Source organism: Aethina tumida, chromosome 3 (assembly GCF_024364675.1).
Source record: "Aethina tumida isolate Nest 87 chromosome 3, icAetTumi1.1, whole genome shotgun sequence".
Lineage (NCBI taxonomy): Eukaryota > Metazoa > Arthropoda > Insecta > Coleoptera > Nitidulidae > Aethina > Aethina tumida.
Window position 1 is genome coordinate 15,181,331 of NC_065437.1, and position 17,059 is coordinate 15,198,389.

The 17,059-nt window shown below is 31.3% G+C and overlaps 5 protein-coding genes across 17 annotated transcripts in view; 3 read left to right on the forward strand and 2 right to left on the reverse strand.

Moving 5' to 3' along the window:
* The window catches only part of LOC109601412 (disks large 1 tumor suppressor protein-like), a 211,928-nt gene that overhangs the window by 159,407 nt on the left and 35,462 nt on the right, over window positions 1-17,059 (reverse strand). For 4 of the 13 annotated variants that reach the window (XM_049965440.1, XM_049965438.1, XM_049965435.1 and 1 more), the window contains exons 4-14: window positions 7,246-7,275; window positions 7,027-7,068; window positions 6,598-6,639; window positions 6,498-6,542; window positions 6,401-6,442; window positions 6,307-6,342; window positions 6,196-6,231; window positions 6,036-6,086; window positions 5,939-5,980; window positions 5,718-5,759; window positions 5,571-5,615 (exon numbers count right to left, since the gene is read on the reverse strand). The exons of 2 other annotated variants lie outside the window; for them this stretch is intronic. In XM_049965440.1, the coding sequence (XP_049821397.1) occupies window positions 5,571-5,615; window positions 5,718-5,759; window positions 5,939-5,980; window positions 6,036-6,086; window positions 6,196-6,231; window positions 6,307-6,342; window positions 6,401-6,442; window positions 6,498-6,542; window positions 6,598-6,639; window positions 7,027-7,068; window positions 7,246-7,275 (453 nt within the window). The remainder of the gene's footprint in view (window positions 1-5,570; window positions 5,616-5,717; window positions 5,760-5,938; window positions 5,981-6,035; window positions 6,087-6,195; window positions 6,232-6,306; window positions 6,343-6,400; window positions 6,443-6,497; window positions 6,543-6,597; window positions 6,640-7,026; window positions 7,069-7,245; window positions 7,276-17,059) is intronic. 7 more of the 13 variants (XM_049965436.1, XM_049965439.1, XM_049965441.1 and 4 more) reach the window with 7 other exon arrangements.
* LOC109603315 (larval cuticle protein A3A-like) lies at window positions 91-767 on the reverse strand. Its single transcript, XM_020019794.2, has 2 exons — window positions 756-767; window positions 91-706 (listed from the first exon to the last, which is right to left on the reverse strand). Exons 1-2 carry the CDS (start codon window positions 765-767, stop codon window positions 143-145), a joined length of 576 nt encoding a protein of 191 aa, XP_019875353.2. The 3' UTR covers window positions 91-142.
* On the forward strand, window positions 11,126-11,814 carry LOC109603324 (larval cuticle protein A3A-like). The gene is made up of 2 exons (XM_020019801.2): window positions 11,126-11,220; window positions 11,300-11,814. Exons 1-2 carry the CDS (start codon window positions 11,209-11,211, stop codon window positions 11,792-11,794), a joined length of 507 nt encoding a protein of 168 aa, XP_019875360.1. The 5' UTR covers window positions 11,126-11,208; the 3' UTR covers window positions 11,795-11,814.
* LOC109603319 (larval cuticle protein A3A-like) lies at window positions 12,809-13,545 on the forward strand. Its single transcript, XM_020019796.2, has 2 exons — window positions 12,809-12,853; window positions 12,904-13,545. The coding sequence occupies exons 1-2, from the start codon at window positions 12,842-12,844 to the stop codon at window positions 13,498-13,500; spliced, it is 609 nt and encodes a 202-aa protein (XP_019875355.1). The 5' UTR covers window positions 12,809-12,841; the 3' UTR covers window positions 13,501-13,545.
* LOC109603320 (larval cuticle protein A2B-like) lies at window positions 14,890-15,664 on the forward strand. The gene is made up of 2 exons (XM_020019797.2): window positions 14,890-14,907; window positions 14,963-15,664. The coding sequence occupies exons 1-2, from the start codon at window positions 14,896-14,898 to the stop codon at window positions 15,545-15,547; spliced, it is 597 nt and encodes a 198-aa protein (XP_019875356.1). The 5' UTR covers window positions 14,890-14,895; the 3' UTR covers window positions 15,548-15,664.

Sequence of the window (17,059 nt, forward strand, 5' to 3'; positions counted from 1 at the left end):
ATTAATTATCTCCTAAACTTTTCTACCTTATATCAGAATCATTCTTAAATATTTTAAAACTTAACTTGACTTGATAGTTAAACCCATATATAAATTTGCTTTTTTATTTGAATAAATAAATAAATAACATAATCAGTCTAATTTAGTGGTAGTAAGAGTGGGCAGCTGGAGCAGAGTAGGCAAGAGGAGCAGCGATCTTGGCAACTGGGGCGGCATAGGCCAATGGAGCGGCTACTTTAGCAACGGCTGGAGCAGAGTAGGCAAGAGGGGCGGCGATCTTGGCAACTGGAGCGGCGTAAGCCAAGGGGGCGGCTACTTTAGCAACGACTGGAGCTACAGCCTTGGCTCCGAGTGGTTCCCTGGTGACTTCAGCGTTGAATCCGTGGACTGGGTCAGCGGTGTAGTGGACGGTACGTTTGTGGCCATCGGCGTCGATGAGGGAGTAGCTTCCTTGTACTACGTCTCCGTCACGAGATTCGTGTTGGGACTTGCTGTCTCCGGTCAAACCGTCTTGTACTTCGTAGCCGTAGTTGTATTGTGGATGTGGGTCGTATTCTTCTTGAACTACGGTCTTGGCTATGGCAAGAGGGGCGGCGTATTTGGCCACTGGGGCGGCGTAAGCCAAAGGAGCTGCGGGGGCAGCGTGGTAGGGGCTGCTGATGAGTCCGGCATTGGCGGCGGCCAAGAGAGCGGCGAAAGCTACGAACTAAAATAAATATTTGTTAATGTATTCCTGAGGTCGAACTAATACTTACTTTGAAAGCCATGTTTCACAAACGGATAGAATTATTAAACTATGCTTTTTTACTAGATCAGTTTCGCTTTTATACTGCTACTCAGAGAAAGTTACATAATAATCGGCCTAGAATTCGTTTGATCAAGTTCAAGTTAATTTTCTGGTACAATGTTTGACGTAATATTAAGTAGGTGTATCGAACTTATCGATCTATTAATTATATACATTGTGTGGGTACATTACATCAATAATTAAAATCACAAAGCTTCAACTGATGGATGCTTTCACATACTTAAACCGCTTACCTTTTAAATCTAAATTGAAAAGTTTACTTATCGTGCAATCTTTGTTTACTGAAATAAATTGAAAACATCGACTGAAGCTTGATTAAGCGATCGATACGAGGCATGAAGTGATAAAGTTTTGATTTAGTTAGCAAACGACACATTTTAAATCGAACACAAATACGAATATTTGAATAACATCGTGTTGTATTTATATCGAGCTTAGGAGGCAACATTTTTGCTGTGTCACTTAAAGCTTTTTGACGTCCTATCAGAATTTTATACGGTAAACATTAATCAGTGCTTATATAAAAACGAATATTCAAAGTATTCAAAAATTTCCGCTACGTTTTCTTTAGGGGATTTTTTATAATTATAATATCAGAAAGTTATTCAAAAGAAGCCAAAGAAATAATACAAAATTATAGACAAGGTGTGATAATTATAACGTTTGTCTTTTAGAAAATTGTATACCTTCCTTCTTCTTTGTGTTATAATTATTAACTTTCTATTGAAGTTGGAAAGTGTTTACAATAAAGGGAGATATGAAATATACTAGTAATCATAGTAATTTTAGCTTCTAATAAATGTTACGTTAACGTGGATGAGATTTTGGCAAATCTATGTTTTAATTAAAAGAGAATGGGAACATAAACTTTTTAGTAGCGTTTGGCTTGACTACGTGTCATTTAACACACGTAAGTGGAATTAGTTAATTTAAAGCGAAATGGCTCCCATTAAATTTGGCAATCAATTATTTTGTATTAGGGAGGCGTCTATAATGCGATTAGTTGAATGTCTCTCCGTGCGTCAATCAAATCCCGAACGGCATTCATACGCGTAATAAATCTTCTCTATAATTAGACAGTATGTTAAATTGTTTTATAATGCGTATTAATAATTGAGTTACAAACATTAATTACACTAATTGCATATTGTCCAATTTTACTACTCGATAACTACTTGACGAGAAATTAATCAGCCTTTTAAAAGCAACATTTACTGGTGTCAAGCATGGAAGCCAACATGGAACACAAAGAAAAAAATTCCACGCCGTCAGCCTTTTGTGCCGCTCCGATCTCCCGGGACGTCGTCCAATTTTCCAATTACCTTAGGTCACCAGTTACAACAAAAAGATACCTATAATACAACGGGCCGTTCGAAATTATTAAATTTTTCTGAAGTTACGACCTCCGTCGATGCAGCGCACCGACATGTGGGTCAATATCGGTCCGCGATCGGATTCCATGGGTGCACGAAACGAGAGCGAAAGTAATTTCTTTCGGCCCGGTATTTAACCTCGAAACGATAGCGATTTCATTCATTCGTCTGCGAGCGATTGGCTGAGTTTTTTTGCGTGCGTTTTCTGTCGTTTGATGCTTTTGGAAATTGGTCCTGGAGTTGGGATATTAGATTTCACTGGAACGTTTACGATGTGTGTATCATCATCATGTTACAGCAGAAACTTGTTAATGGTGGTGTATGTCCTTTTGTCATTTTGAAATATAAGATTTCATTTTCATTTTAGCAGAATATTATGTTTACTCGTATTACAAAATTTCCTGTTTGCCTGAAGCAAAACAAACATTGTTGAAGCCATATACGACCTAATTTCTTATAAGCTCTAATAATGTTATGATGCAAGTAGATGTTGTATCATGAAAAATAATAAAGCTATCCCATCTCATTATATTTAATGAAACAAAAATGATATTTTGAATATCTGATTAAATAATTTTTCAATATAATCTTGTAGCGTTATTAATTACTTTCTAACATCATTTATTTTGAAAAATTAATTAGGATAACTTAATATTTAATAATTTATAGACTATATATTTTTTTGGTATTTGTAAATTATCATGTATAAAGTGTGTTTTATAACTTATTCGAATTTTTTTAACCAGATATACACTTCTAAATATTAAGTCGATTACTTAAAAAAAATTCTAATAAAAATTCAATAGAAAAAAGATAAAAAATGTTAGTCTGTAACAAACCTTACTTTACAACTTTTTTATGCAGTGTATACTTCTTAATATTTTCAATTATTGTAACCTAAACAATTTTTATCTGTTTTTTGTTGTTTTAACCGAAGTATACCGTACGGAAGTACAAAATATAGTATCACAACGGCTGCCTATAATCTGCGTCTCCGGAAACAGCCGCAAATAGGAACGTTGGAACTAGTGCGACGAAATTGGATAAGTCGGGCCCAAGTTTGCTTGCAGGTCAATGGAGAAAACTTTGAACAGTTTTTTTAGAATAAGGTTTGTTATAAACTTTAACATTTTTCCTGTTGGACTTTTAATAGATTTTTTTTTTAAGAAATCGACATATTATTTGGAAGTACATATCTGGTTAAAAAAAATTCGGATAAGTTATGAAACACTCTATATAAAGTTTTTAAAATTTTATTTAATATTTAAGATAGTCGCTCTAGTTTTGTCCTATACAGTAAGTTGTTATATCTATGGCCATTATTTTATTATTTAATTTATATAATAAAATCTTCAGGAAATTCTTAAAACAAAACATTATTTATGCGCATTTTTTTCTAACCCTGTGGAATACTAATGACGATTTATATTAAACCCTACAACTTTTCTTCAAAGTATTTTATTTTACTTGCGGCTTTTAAAATAATCCATGAACCTGTATTTAGTTTTAATGAAATTCTCAAACTTCTGATATTCTTTCTATAACTGAGTTTTAATTAAAATTTTCAAGATTTATTATGGAACAAGGGTTACATTCGTAAGTTTTATCGAAAGTTTGAGGATAAATTAAAAATTCAAGAGTAAAAATATTATTCGCCGACAAAATCGGGACTGAAGTTGATAAAAGATTGACCTAAATGTAGCAGAGTTATTTTATAGCTTTTTGCTTGTTTATTCATAGTTATCGATTTGCCAATAGATCATGGTGACAAACTACCACAACACTGTTTTATGATTGTTTAACCCGGCAACTTATTTTTAAAAAGATACATAATAAATTCTTCTTCCCTGCTGACATATGAACATGATTCCGCTTGAAAACTCGACGGGAACTTTTCCGTTAACTCGGAAACTGCATCGCCCTATTGTATACAAGTTTTACAATTTGCCCGAGTGAGACCTCAAAAAGTTTTAATAGTATACTTGTGTAGCGTTCGAAAATCTGTATACCGTGTGCTTTAATAAAGATTACGGCGAAATCGTAATTGGAAGTGTATAACTGACAAGCAGCTTTCCGTACAAATTGTGAAGTTTAAATGGAGTTTTTGCAACATCCTCTGTCTGGCAATTAATCACAATTTAAATCGTTTGTATTAGCTTCTGTATTTCAGGATTTGCAATCATTTTAGCAACATAAAAATTGCAAGACAGTTCAAACAATGTTCCACATATGGGTCAAATCACTGACAAAGGAATCCACGATTATACAATCTAGATTTGAGCTAATTAATACTTTGTACTTGTGTTCCTCATTGTTTAAAATTCCGTGTTGTATACAAAACTTTTATTACCAATGAAGCGAAGTTAAATTAATGCAATTAGCAATAAGGTTTTAATATAATTTATATTGTGTTGCAAAATCAACGCGTGCCAATTTAGTTTAACAAAACTAATTACGGGTCACAGGGTCTGAAATTTAATAAAGGAGGAATTGCTTGTTAACGCAGTTTTATGCCAATTATCCGTCTCAATAGGCCAGTTGCTGGAGAATTGTAACAGATTTCATCGAAGTGATTTTCGTAGTCAAATTGAGGAATATTTGAACGAATTCAAAATTATTGATGCATGAAAATCAACAAGCAACTGAAGAAAATCTATTTTTGTTAACGATATTTATCACCTAGTAACGAATTTTACATCTTAATTCGATCAATTCAACCACAAACAAACCTTAGGGACAAAACTCGGAATCCAATCGACCCGCGACAAGAAAACAAAGCGGACGTGTGCCTGATGATGCACGACTGCAAAAGCTCGCACCGTTTGATGCGGAATGGGACGAAACCGCCGCCAACTTTCCGGACCGTTGGGAAAGATTGCCGCCGCCGTCCCCGAACCGATTGACCGAGTTTGATGAAAAATGGGTGAACGACGAACGACAATAAGCAACGGCCAATTGAGCGTGTCCACTAATTTTCCAGCCAATTTAAGAACTAAATATTAATTGGCATGTAATCACATTCATTAAAGAAGTATTAATCAACAGGTTCTTGGATGAAATTAGTTTAAAAAATTACATCAGATTTCATAAAATTAGCAGTCAAGGTAACAAATAATACATCTTGCAATAAGAATTTGTCGTAGATCAAGAACACACCCATTTAATTCGGGCTGATGAAATATATCACTTAAATATTGAATTACTTATTAGTATCCACTTAGAGGCAATTTCAACATAGTTAATTTTAGCCATAAAAATTGCAATTATGTCACTTCCAATAAAAACCAACAACATCCCACACAAATTATTATATTATATTTATTAAAAAAAATCACTACTCAATTAGCAAATATGTTTAGTGTTCACAGAAACCTCAGCTTCCAACTCACCAAACTATTTTGTCTGAAAGCATCAGCAACTTCACGTTCTTCAGCCTATAATTAGAATATTTTATATTCAGTGTGGTATTTTAAGCTTAATTTTAAAAACTTGACACGCAAAAACTTTCACACGTAAAAAACATGTTTTTGACTCACCAAATAGTTATCGTTCCAAATTTCAGTTTCCTGCTTTTTATCCTATAATGTAAACAGTTTTTGAAGTATTTAATGACGTTTGTCTAATTGATGCATCAGGCACTAATATTAAAATTATTTTAGCAAAGCAATGAGTTATTAAGAACATTTATTAATTAAAATTTCAAGGATAGTTATTACTTTAATAGGGTAAAATTTCATAAATCTCGTTTATATCTCACCAAACTATCCTGCCTTAAAATGAAAGCTTTACGTTCATCTTCCTACGTAATAAAAGTAGATCATTATTTATTTAAGAATTTAAATGGTGAAACTCACCAAACTATCTTGTTTTACTTCTTTTAAAATGTCTGCTGTACGTTCTCTATCCTAAAGAAAATATCGATTGAATTGGAATAAGTTGATTAATATATTATTTTAATATTTTCGCACAAAATGTTTGTTAGGAAATTGTTTGAAATTAAACATTTCGACTCACCAAACTTTCTTGATTTACTACAGTTATTTGACTTTCCTATAAACATTTCTAATTAGATATACATGAAACGCATATAACGCCAAATTAAATTGAATTTCGACAAAAACTTACCAGGCTCGTTTGACTGACAAATGAACCGTGACTTTCCTATAATTTATTTATAAAAAATAACCGATCGACAACGTTTTTTAGATAATAAACTCACCATGCTTTCTTGATAAGCTAAAGTTGCGCAGTTATCTACCGTCTATAAAATCATAAAACTTCAAATAAACCGTTTGTATTTATTTCTCAAAACTCACCAATTTCGATTTATTTGTAGGAAATTCTAACTCGTATTCCCCTTCCTATGATAATTTTTAATTAAAAGCAGTTAAAGAGAATGAAAGAGATGTGACTTACCGAATTTACTTGGTCCAGCAATTTCAATGCAAGAGCTTCTTCCTATAATACAGAAATCGCACATTGATATTCAATTTTATTATCACAAATACAATTAGTCCACGCAGAACACTGTTAAAGTTATCGCCTATAACAACGAAAATTGTCAGCTAAATTCACGAGGCGGAAAAGTTTTTGTAAAACAAGCAATAATCGTTTAAATCAAACAGTAGAAACGAAATATAAAAATATATTGGCCATTGAATTAAATTAATTGGCTTCATCATCTGTGTAGCCATAAAAATTCGGATCATGCCGTAAAAGTTTCATTTCATAACAAAAAAAAACTGTGGAGGAAGCTCGACGTCGCTGATAAAACAATTTTAAACTTCAATATCGAGTTGGAAAATTTTATTCGATAAAACAGAAGGGTTGTCCCAGCTAACTTACCGAGTTTGATAGACTTAAGACTTTTTGTACGTTCTCTTCCTCCTAAAAGGAAAAGCCATATAAATAACATGCTGTTATTTCTCTACTACATTATATTTATTAAATCGATACTCGGAAATTGTCATGCCGAACATTTACAAATCAATTATTGTTAATATAGTGATACGAATGTTAATCTGAATTATTAATTAATTGAATCGATCGCACACATTATCTCACCTGACTTAATTCGATTTCGATGTTTGACTCCTAAAACCAAACATTTTATGTTAATACGTTTCGGGTGCATAATGCATAGATATTTTATGTGGCAATTCGGACATGAAATGCAAATAAAATTACATACAGAATAAACATTTTCAAACTTTCTTGTTCTCGTAAACGCGGAAACGGCACATTTGGAAACCGCATCGTTATGTGGCCGTATGATTACATGCTTTTGTTCCATATTGCATTAGAATTAGAAAATAAAACGCGACCGATTCAAATATATTTAGGTGTTACCAATTGGATACACAAAACAGGCACCTAATGAATAATTTATCGCATTTAAAACTGAATCAGATTTAATTGGGCGTGTTGACCCAAATTTAATTGATTTTGAATTTGTATATTGCGGCGACGATTATTTTTATGTATCGACAATTTCAACATTTACGTAAAAAAAATGCCACCATAATTTTCTAGTTAAAACATTTGCGGCTATTCCGTGGTAGTCGGGACGTGATTGACGTGTTAAAGTTACACGTCAAATGCAGACGTGAAATTGGTTCGGACATTATAACATGCGAAAACTCGTGTTTGTTGCATATAATTGACGGGCTAAGCGATAAATTAAAACAATAAGCGCGAAGAAGTTTACATAATTGTTTAGCAGTCCGCTGAAATAAATTTTCGAGATTTATATTTATTATTCAGCGATGCTTTCTGCAGCCATTCATAAATTAAGAGCTAAAAATTTCTTCGAATGCCAAGTCCATCCCCAATACGTTTATTTGTTTTAACAATTTTGCCGTTCGCTCCTACTTTTATCATTTAAAAGAGAATTTGAGAGCAAGGAGTCAGTTAATCTCGCTTAGAACTTTCAGGCTCGAGATAATATTCATAATTTACATTTTTATCTAATAATGTCCTACGACGGGGGATTATAATGTTCCGAGACTGCATTAAATAGGAAATCGATAAGTGTTTTTTAAAACTTTTGGTTCTTGACACTGTATGCTGTCGAATTTAATACAATTTGATTTTTAAATCTTTTTGTAAAAATTGGGACGTTAAAAATTCATTTAAATTTAAAAAGTTCTGACAAAATTGTAATTCCTTAAACTCTTGTTTAAAATAATTTAAAACATTATTTAATTTATGTCCAGGCAATTAAAACAACATTGAATATATTTATTTGTAAATTTAAAAATATTCTTTATTATTTTTTATAAATAAAGATTTTATGAATATTAATAAATTAAATCCTCAGAAATTATAAGAAATATAAAATCATTTGTAATAGACTAAAGGTACAAAGTCATTTAATTTCGCTTTTTATAAAATTCTAATATGAAAATTGTAATTCTTTAATTCCTTGATTAAAACTATTAAAATTATTTAATATATATCCAGTCAATGAAAACAATTTTGAATGTATTTATTTGCAAATTTAAAAATATTCTTTATTATTTTTTATAAATAAAGATTTTATGAATATTAATAAATTAAATCCTCAAAAATTATAAGAAATATAGAATCATTTGTAATAGACTAAAGGTACAAAGTCATTTAATGGAGCTTTTTATAAAATTCTAATATGAAAATTGTAATTCTTTAATTTCTTGTTTAAAACCATTAAAACCATTTAATTTATATCCGGTCAATGAAAACAATTTTGAATGTATTTATTTGCAAATTTAACAATATTCTTTATTATTTTTTATAAATAAAGGTTGTACGAACATTAATAAATAAAAGGCTCAAAAAGTGTAAGAAATATAAAATCATTTATAATATAAAAATTGTAATTCTTTAAATCCTTGATTAAAAACATTATAACCATGATTTAATTTATATCCAGGCAATGAAAACAATGTAAAATATATTTATTTGCAAAATTAAAGCCTCAGACATTATGAGAAATATAAAATTATTTGTAATAGGATAATAATAAAATAAAAAATAAGACATTATAAAAAATAATATTGCAAAAATTGTTAAAAGTAACAATAACATTTTACAAAATATAATTTTCATTTATAATTAATAAAAATCCTAATTGCGTTAATTGAAAAATATAATAATACATATATATAAATTGGAAAAATTATAAATAAAAATGTGAAATCTAAGAAAATAAAAATTAAAAATTATAATAATAATAATAATAATAATAATAATAATAATAATAATAATAAATTGTGTATATACATAAAATTGAACTACAATATTTCCACGGTAGAAAGTTGTACTAAAAATAATATTTGAAGCTCATAAGTTAATGGCCACATAAAATTTTAAAATGATCGTTGAAGTATTATTTAAAACATTATTTTCTCTAGTTACTACATTTATTATTTAATCTTAACGCTCTGCATTTCTAGAATAAAGCATAATGAATGTTACGTTTTAAATACACAAATGTACATTAAAAACTTGTAATCTCAAGTTAATGCCCCAGTGAATTATTACGAAAAACTACTCGCAATTTCAACTCCTTTGTTTGCAGGACGTTTTTCCCATATCCCACCTTAAATTTTACCCCGGTGACTATGAAAGTATGGAATTTACATAAAGAACTTTCTGAGTTATATATCAAAAGCTGAAACTTTGTAAGTAAGTTGAATTTTCACAAATCATCGTAATTTCACAGTTCTCAAACTGTTAGTTTACTTAGTAAAGTACATCCAGTTATTCGAAAGTTGGATGTGTATGTGTTTAATTCGGCTAATTTCGACCGGGCTGAAATTAAAGGAAAATTTGCGGAAACTGATTAGATTTTGATTAGAAACTTTCCTTTTCAGCTGAATGTCAGAAGGGTGTGCTGATTCAATAACCGAATGTACAATACACTGGAATTCGTAATAAAACCGTAGGTATTCAGCTCGGAGTACCCAATAATACCAGTTAACAATTCCATCGTTTCACTAAGAGCCTCATAAATGTGACAAAACACGTATAAAGAAATAATAGATTAAGTAAAACGTGTAGTACGAAATTGGAGACACTTATCCTTATTGCATCACTTGTTCGGTTGAAAGAGTGTTATCTATAATTATCTTGGTTTGGCGACTTTTGATCTTTCCCAAGGAGCAGCTGCTGCTCGTTTCGCGTTCACTCACAAGAACAATTTAAATCCTCCGGAGTGTTTCAGGTTTACAGTTTTCGCCCATTTACAATTAAACTAAGTTCCCTGTATTTAACCCCGGCTCTCATGCATCGTGTATAAGGGGGACATGACGAAATGGGGCGACTAGTGCTCTCTACAATTCCGACCCAGCAGTGTTAAACTATGCTAATACCCAGTTAATATTGCATATTTTACAACTAATTCGGACTAGTTATGTCGGATTAGGTTTGATTCAGTTCAGATTTCTGTAACTTTAAGCAAGTTGAATTATATTCAAGTGAGTTGATGTCTCCCGGATTTAATTGTAAAATAATATTTTAAAAAGTTCTTACCAAGTTATTTGGATAAATACGTACCTAGAATAAAACATAATTTATAAACTTATTAAACTTAATATTCGTTGATTATTAAAGTATGGATTATGCAAATTTACAAACTATACAGATATTTATATACAAATATTTTGTTTTCAACCTTAATGCTCCTGTTTCTATGTGAAACTGTAACGAGCAACATATGTGGATAATATAGTAGATTGCATAAGAGCAATATGCACAAAATCCAGCAAAATTACATGGCCCAATTATGGAGTTTTAAAACTATTCATCTCGATAAACAGGATAATCAGTCTTAATTGCCCTATGGCCGTTGCAGTTCTTTTGTTTTAGGCCGGTTTCTCTTAATTTATCACAATTTTCATTTCAATAATAAAAAAACTGGAATGAGTTACATAAGGTAATTTCAGGCGTGGTCAGGTGCCGAATTGCCACTTGGTGCATGTATAAAAGGAGATGCTGTAGTGGATCTACATCATCATTCGGTGCTTTAGTTTAATCGGATCAGCCACAATGGGATTCAAGGTAGAAACGTTTTTACGAGTCATCTTTATTACTTAATTTTAGTGATCTGAAATGAACTCATAAATCATTATTGTTTCAGTTTGTTGCTTTCGCCGCTCTGCTGTCTGTAGCTTCTGCTGGCATAATCCAAACCCCGGCATTGTCGGTGGCTCCCATCGCCAAGGTGGCAGTTGCAGCGCCGGTGGCCAAGGCCGTCGTTGCCGAGGAGTACGACCCCAATCCCCAGTACTCGTACGGCTACGAGGTCCAAGACGCCTTGACGGGGGACAGCAAAGGGCAATATGAGACTAGACAAGGAGACGTTGTGCAAGGCTCTTATTCCGTGGTGGACCCGGACGGTACCCGCAGAATCGTAGAGTACACAGCAGATCCGGTGAACGGATTCAACGCCGTCGTTAACAGGGAACCACTCGCCGCACCCGTTGCCAAAGTGGCTCCCTTGGCTTATGCAGCGCCAGCAATAACGAAGGTCGCAGCTCCTTTGGCTGTTGCCGCCCCTGTGGCCAGGGTCTCCCCGTACGCTCAATTCGCCTCCGTCGCCAAGGTGGCTCAACCATTTGGTTTCATCCATTGATTTATGAATGTATAATTAATTTATTTTGTAATATAAGCAATTCGTTTGACTTCCGTATTTTATTTTATCATTGAAACTTTTTCACTCGAAAATTATTTTATTATAATTTATTATAATATTTAAATAAATTGTAGTTGTAAATTAGTAATCAGTTTAATCAATAAACAAATGGTAGTCTTTATTTATAATTCAAATTTAATCATGTTTTTGCCAAAGTCTGTAACTATTTAAAATTCAGCAAATAAAAATAAATATTGAATATCCAATTAAATAATAATATATTTTCATAATATAGTTTTGAAGAGAATTATGACATTTAAAAACATTTAAATAATGTACAATTAAATATTAGGTATTTATAACGCTAACGTAAATTATTTTTATGTTACGAAAAACATTAATTAATTTAAGTATGTATTATAAAATGAAATAGCATTTACACATAATTTAAATTAAAATTGTTTATAAATACTAATATATCAGTATAATAAAGCTCCAAATCTATGTTGATATTTATTTTAAGTATAATTAATAAATCAAACAAGTGGAAAAATAAAAAATATGTACATTTAACTAAAACATTATTATATACATTGTATTGGAATAATTAATAATAATATTAATTATGTATAATGAAGCTTTATAAACTCATTTACATAATTTAGAATATGGAAGACTGAATCAAAATAATTAGAATTCACAATTACCTCTTACACTAATATTACATGATAGTGAAAAAGTTATATTATTAAAAATACACAAATAAATTAAAAATTAATAAGAATTATTTATACTACTGGTTAAAACACTTAAATAATTTTAAAAACCAACAATTCAGACAAAATGATTTGTGTTTGGAGTAAAATTTGCTCTTTATCCCGTTTCTAGTTTTGTTGACATTTATAAAATTTACTCCAATTTTTAAACTTGATCCGTTTCGTAATCTGACCTTACACATAAACTGTCCTAACCGTCAACTATAAAAGCGAATTAAAATTCACTGGAAATCACAGTTCATTCACTCAACTCAACAGAGTAACACAAGCAATGGCATTCAAGGTACCCACTATTTTAAAAAATATTTTATTAAATTATAACATTTTTTTTAGTTTGTAGTTTTCGCCACCGTCTTGGCCGTCGCCAGAGCTGGAATCATCGGTTCCCCATTGGCCGCCGCCCCACTTGCTTACTCCGCTCCACTGGCTGCCCCAGTAGCTCGTCTGGCCTCTCCTCTCTCTTACTCCGCTCCACTGTCTTATGCCGCCCCAGTCGCCCGTGTTGCCGCCCCATTGGCCTATTCCGCTCCAGTTGCCACCGTTGCTAAAGTAGCCGCCCCATTGGCCGTCGCCAAGACCGTTGTCCAGGAAGAATACGACCCCAACCCACAATACTCCTTCGGATATGAAGTGCAAGATGCTTTGACCGGTGATAGCAAGGGACAAGTTGAGACCCGCAACGGAGACGTAGTGCAAGGAGCTTACGCCGTAGCCGACCCCGATGGTACCAGACGTGTTGTAGAATACACCGCCGACCCAATCAACGGATTCAACGCCGTAGTTCGCAAAGAACCTTTGGCCGCCAAGGCTTTAGTAGCTGCCCCGGCTGTAGCCAAGATCGCCGCCCCTCTAGCTTATGCCGCACCAGCCATTGCTAAAGTAGCCGCTCCAATTGCTCCATTAACCTACACCACCTCTGTCCTCCACTAAATTGTGTTACCTATTTATTGATTAATATACGTTAAATTGTTGAGACATTTGAGTATTACTATAAGCGAAATCAAATTGATATAACAATATTTAAACAATTTATGAAAATAAATACAATATAATTAATTAATTCTTGCGATACTGATGAAAATTATAAAAAAATGAAAACATTTAAAAATAACTTTCAGTTGATAATTGGATTTATTATTATATACGGAAGTTAAATAGAAAACTTAAAATTTGAAAAATTTAAATATTTTGTATAATTTAAAATATTAATGGTATTTCCAATAAGTTGTTCAATTTATTTTCTACAAAGTAAAAATAATACAGGGTAAAATTATTTTTTATTAAAACGGTTCTTTATAATTTCAACTGTGAACTGTTGATTACATTTCCGAGAATAAAAATTCGATCAAATTAATCAAACGTGAACTCTTCAACCTGGAAAAGCCCTTTGAGAATCATTTATTTGAACCTTTTTAAATAAATTCACATAAATAAAGCATTCCTGTGGTATGAATTTAATTAAACATTGATTTACAAAAAGAATATTTAATGAATGCATTAAGCCACAAACTTATTGTATGTATATATATATATATATATATATATATATATATATATATACATATATGTTTTTATAAGTAATCTATAAAATGTATTTTCAATTAATTGTATTAATTCAATGACTACTTTAGTGGACATAATTTACACTTGTTCCATTTATTCCCATAAAAGAATATTTAATGTGTTTATTAATCTACCAAAATATTATATTACGAATAAATTTTTATAAGTAATCTATAAAATATATTTTCTATTCATTATATGAGTTTTACAAGCACTTTAGTACTCGTAATTTAAACATTATATCTGCATTTATTATACTTACAAAAACTATATATCACAGTTATAGTTAATGAATAATTTTCAAATTTTAATCTTTCAAATATCCACAAAAACAACTGTTCAAAATGGAATAGGACTTAATTCATGTCTAAGATTTTATGTGTTATTTTTCTAATGAATAAACAATATAATACGAATTTGAACAATGTTTATTTGATTTCTTTACTAAAAATAAGAAAATTACTGAAAAATAACTAAAAATAAGCAAATAGTTGACCGATTTATTATAAAAGAAAAAGTTTATGTGTTGACAATGTTTTATGTAATTATTATCTGTAAAGCCGTTTTACTCCAATTTACTCAAAACAATCATTTATAGTACCACTGACATTTTTAAAATCCATGGGTTTAAACCCGATTTGTTTCGTAAGCCGACCTTATAAACGGCTTGAAGAAAATGCTTTTTAAAACTAGTATAAAAGCCGGCAGTCGCACTGTCATCATCACACTTCATTCACGTTCGACAAGAGAAATACACGCAATATGACATTCAAAGTACCTACAATTTATTTGGTAAATTAATGTTTAATAACAATTGTTTTGTTTCCAGGTAGTGGTATTTGCTGCGTTTGTAGCCGTCGCCCAAGCCGGAATTCTAAATGGACCAGTAGGATACCCAGCCCCTGTTGCTCCTTTGTCCTATTCTACACCGTTTGCGTACTCCGCCCCAGTTGCCCATGTAGCCGCCCCATTAGCTTACACCTCACCTCTAACTACCGTAGCTAAAGTAGCCGCCCCTGTGGCAGTCGCCAAAACCGTCGTACAGGAAGAATACGACCCCAACCCCCAGTACTCCTTCGGATACGAAGTGCAAGACGCTCTGACCGGAGACAGCAAGGGACAAGTTGAGACCCGCAACGGAGATGCAGTACAAGGATCTTACTCAGTTGTAGATCCAGATGGTACCAAACGTACCGTCGAATACACCGCCGATCCTCTGAACGGATTTAACGCTGTGGTCCACAAGGAACCTCTTGTAGCAAGTCCAGCATCCGTGGCGTACGCTGCTCCAGCTCCTGTGGCATACGCCGCTCCAGCCTCCGTGGCATATGCAGCTCCAGCCTCCGTGGCATATGCAGCTCCAGCAATCGCGAAAGTTGCGAAATTCGGCGCTCCCCTGACTTACTTGCACTGATTTTAGTTGTAGTATTGTATTTATTATTCAATATACCTTTATTGTTTAAGTTATTGTCTTTTAATTGTAAAGAAGATATTGTTGGGTACAAGTTCAATGCCTATTCAACAACTCATACATTTCCTGTAAACTAAGAAGTTGATAACAATTAATTGTAACGTGAAATGTAATCAATCATGAAACCTTTTCAAAATTATCAATTTACAAGATATTTTGCTTTTAAATTAATTAAACAATAATTTTGAATAAAGACACGCCATTATTATTCATCTTTGTTATAAACTAATTTAATATAAATAAACCTACAAAATTGGTAATTTATTCTTTTTATGAAACTTTGAAGAATTTTTTCAAATTAATTCATTAATTATGAGTGAAAAGAAGCTTTTCATCCTACATACAAATTTAGTCGAGTTTTTGTTTATAAAGAATTTAAAAACAAAATTTGATTAGAAATATTAATTTTAAATTAATGTTTTAATTTTATAAAAAAATACCTCTATATATCTTACACTTGTACTTCTTTTAAATATTCTTTGATATAACATTTAGTTATTCAAATATTTAATTATTTTTTTCACAGAATGTCTAGCTTGTATTGCATACACTACTAACATAGTTGGTAAATGGATAATAATTATTAAATACTTATAACACACATGTACAAGAAAATTAATTTTTTGGGAAATATTATGGCCGAGGAGGTTGAACGGTTCAACATAAAGTTGCTATAAGCATTTTAACTTACACACAACATATTTGTAACAGAAACTGAAATATCTAGTCTGAAAAAAATTAGAAGAATTGGATAAATTTAACAATTGATTGATTGAAGATTAATATTAAGCGCAATCAATATGTTAGAACAACAATGAGGAACAGGTACTTTATATTCTGCCCAATGTTCTTATAAAGTTGAGAACACTTTTTTGATTTAAATGTTTTGTTGTCAATAAAGTATTACTAAACATTTATTATTACAACGTTAAAATATCGTAAAATACATAATTAATAAAAATATTTAGAATACATATTTTGTGTTTGTTGAAACTATTTAATTTTTTTTACTATTAACCGTATCAACCACTTAAGGGTTGTTAACGAACTAACTATTTAATTTTGTTTTATAAAAGATTAGTATTATAATTTTTTTAAATAAAATGATTTTTTTGTCATTCTTGATTATTTTATTGTTTATTTATTGATTTCTTTAATTACTTTTTGTTTTTAACTACAATTTTTATCAGTTATTTGACTATCATGTATATGTATGAGCGCAAGAATGACTCATTTTAATTTTTAGTCTTAGTGATCCTTTTTAGTTGATATTATATTGTATGTATATGTATGTATATTTATATATTATATTAATAATTTTAATTCACGTCTACCTAATTAATTAAAAACAAACGTGATAAAATATTCAAATAAAATGAAGTGTTTAAATCTTAATTGTAAATCATTATAATGGCGGCACATAATATCGAAATTAACCCAAAAATAAAAATGCGA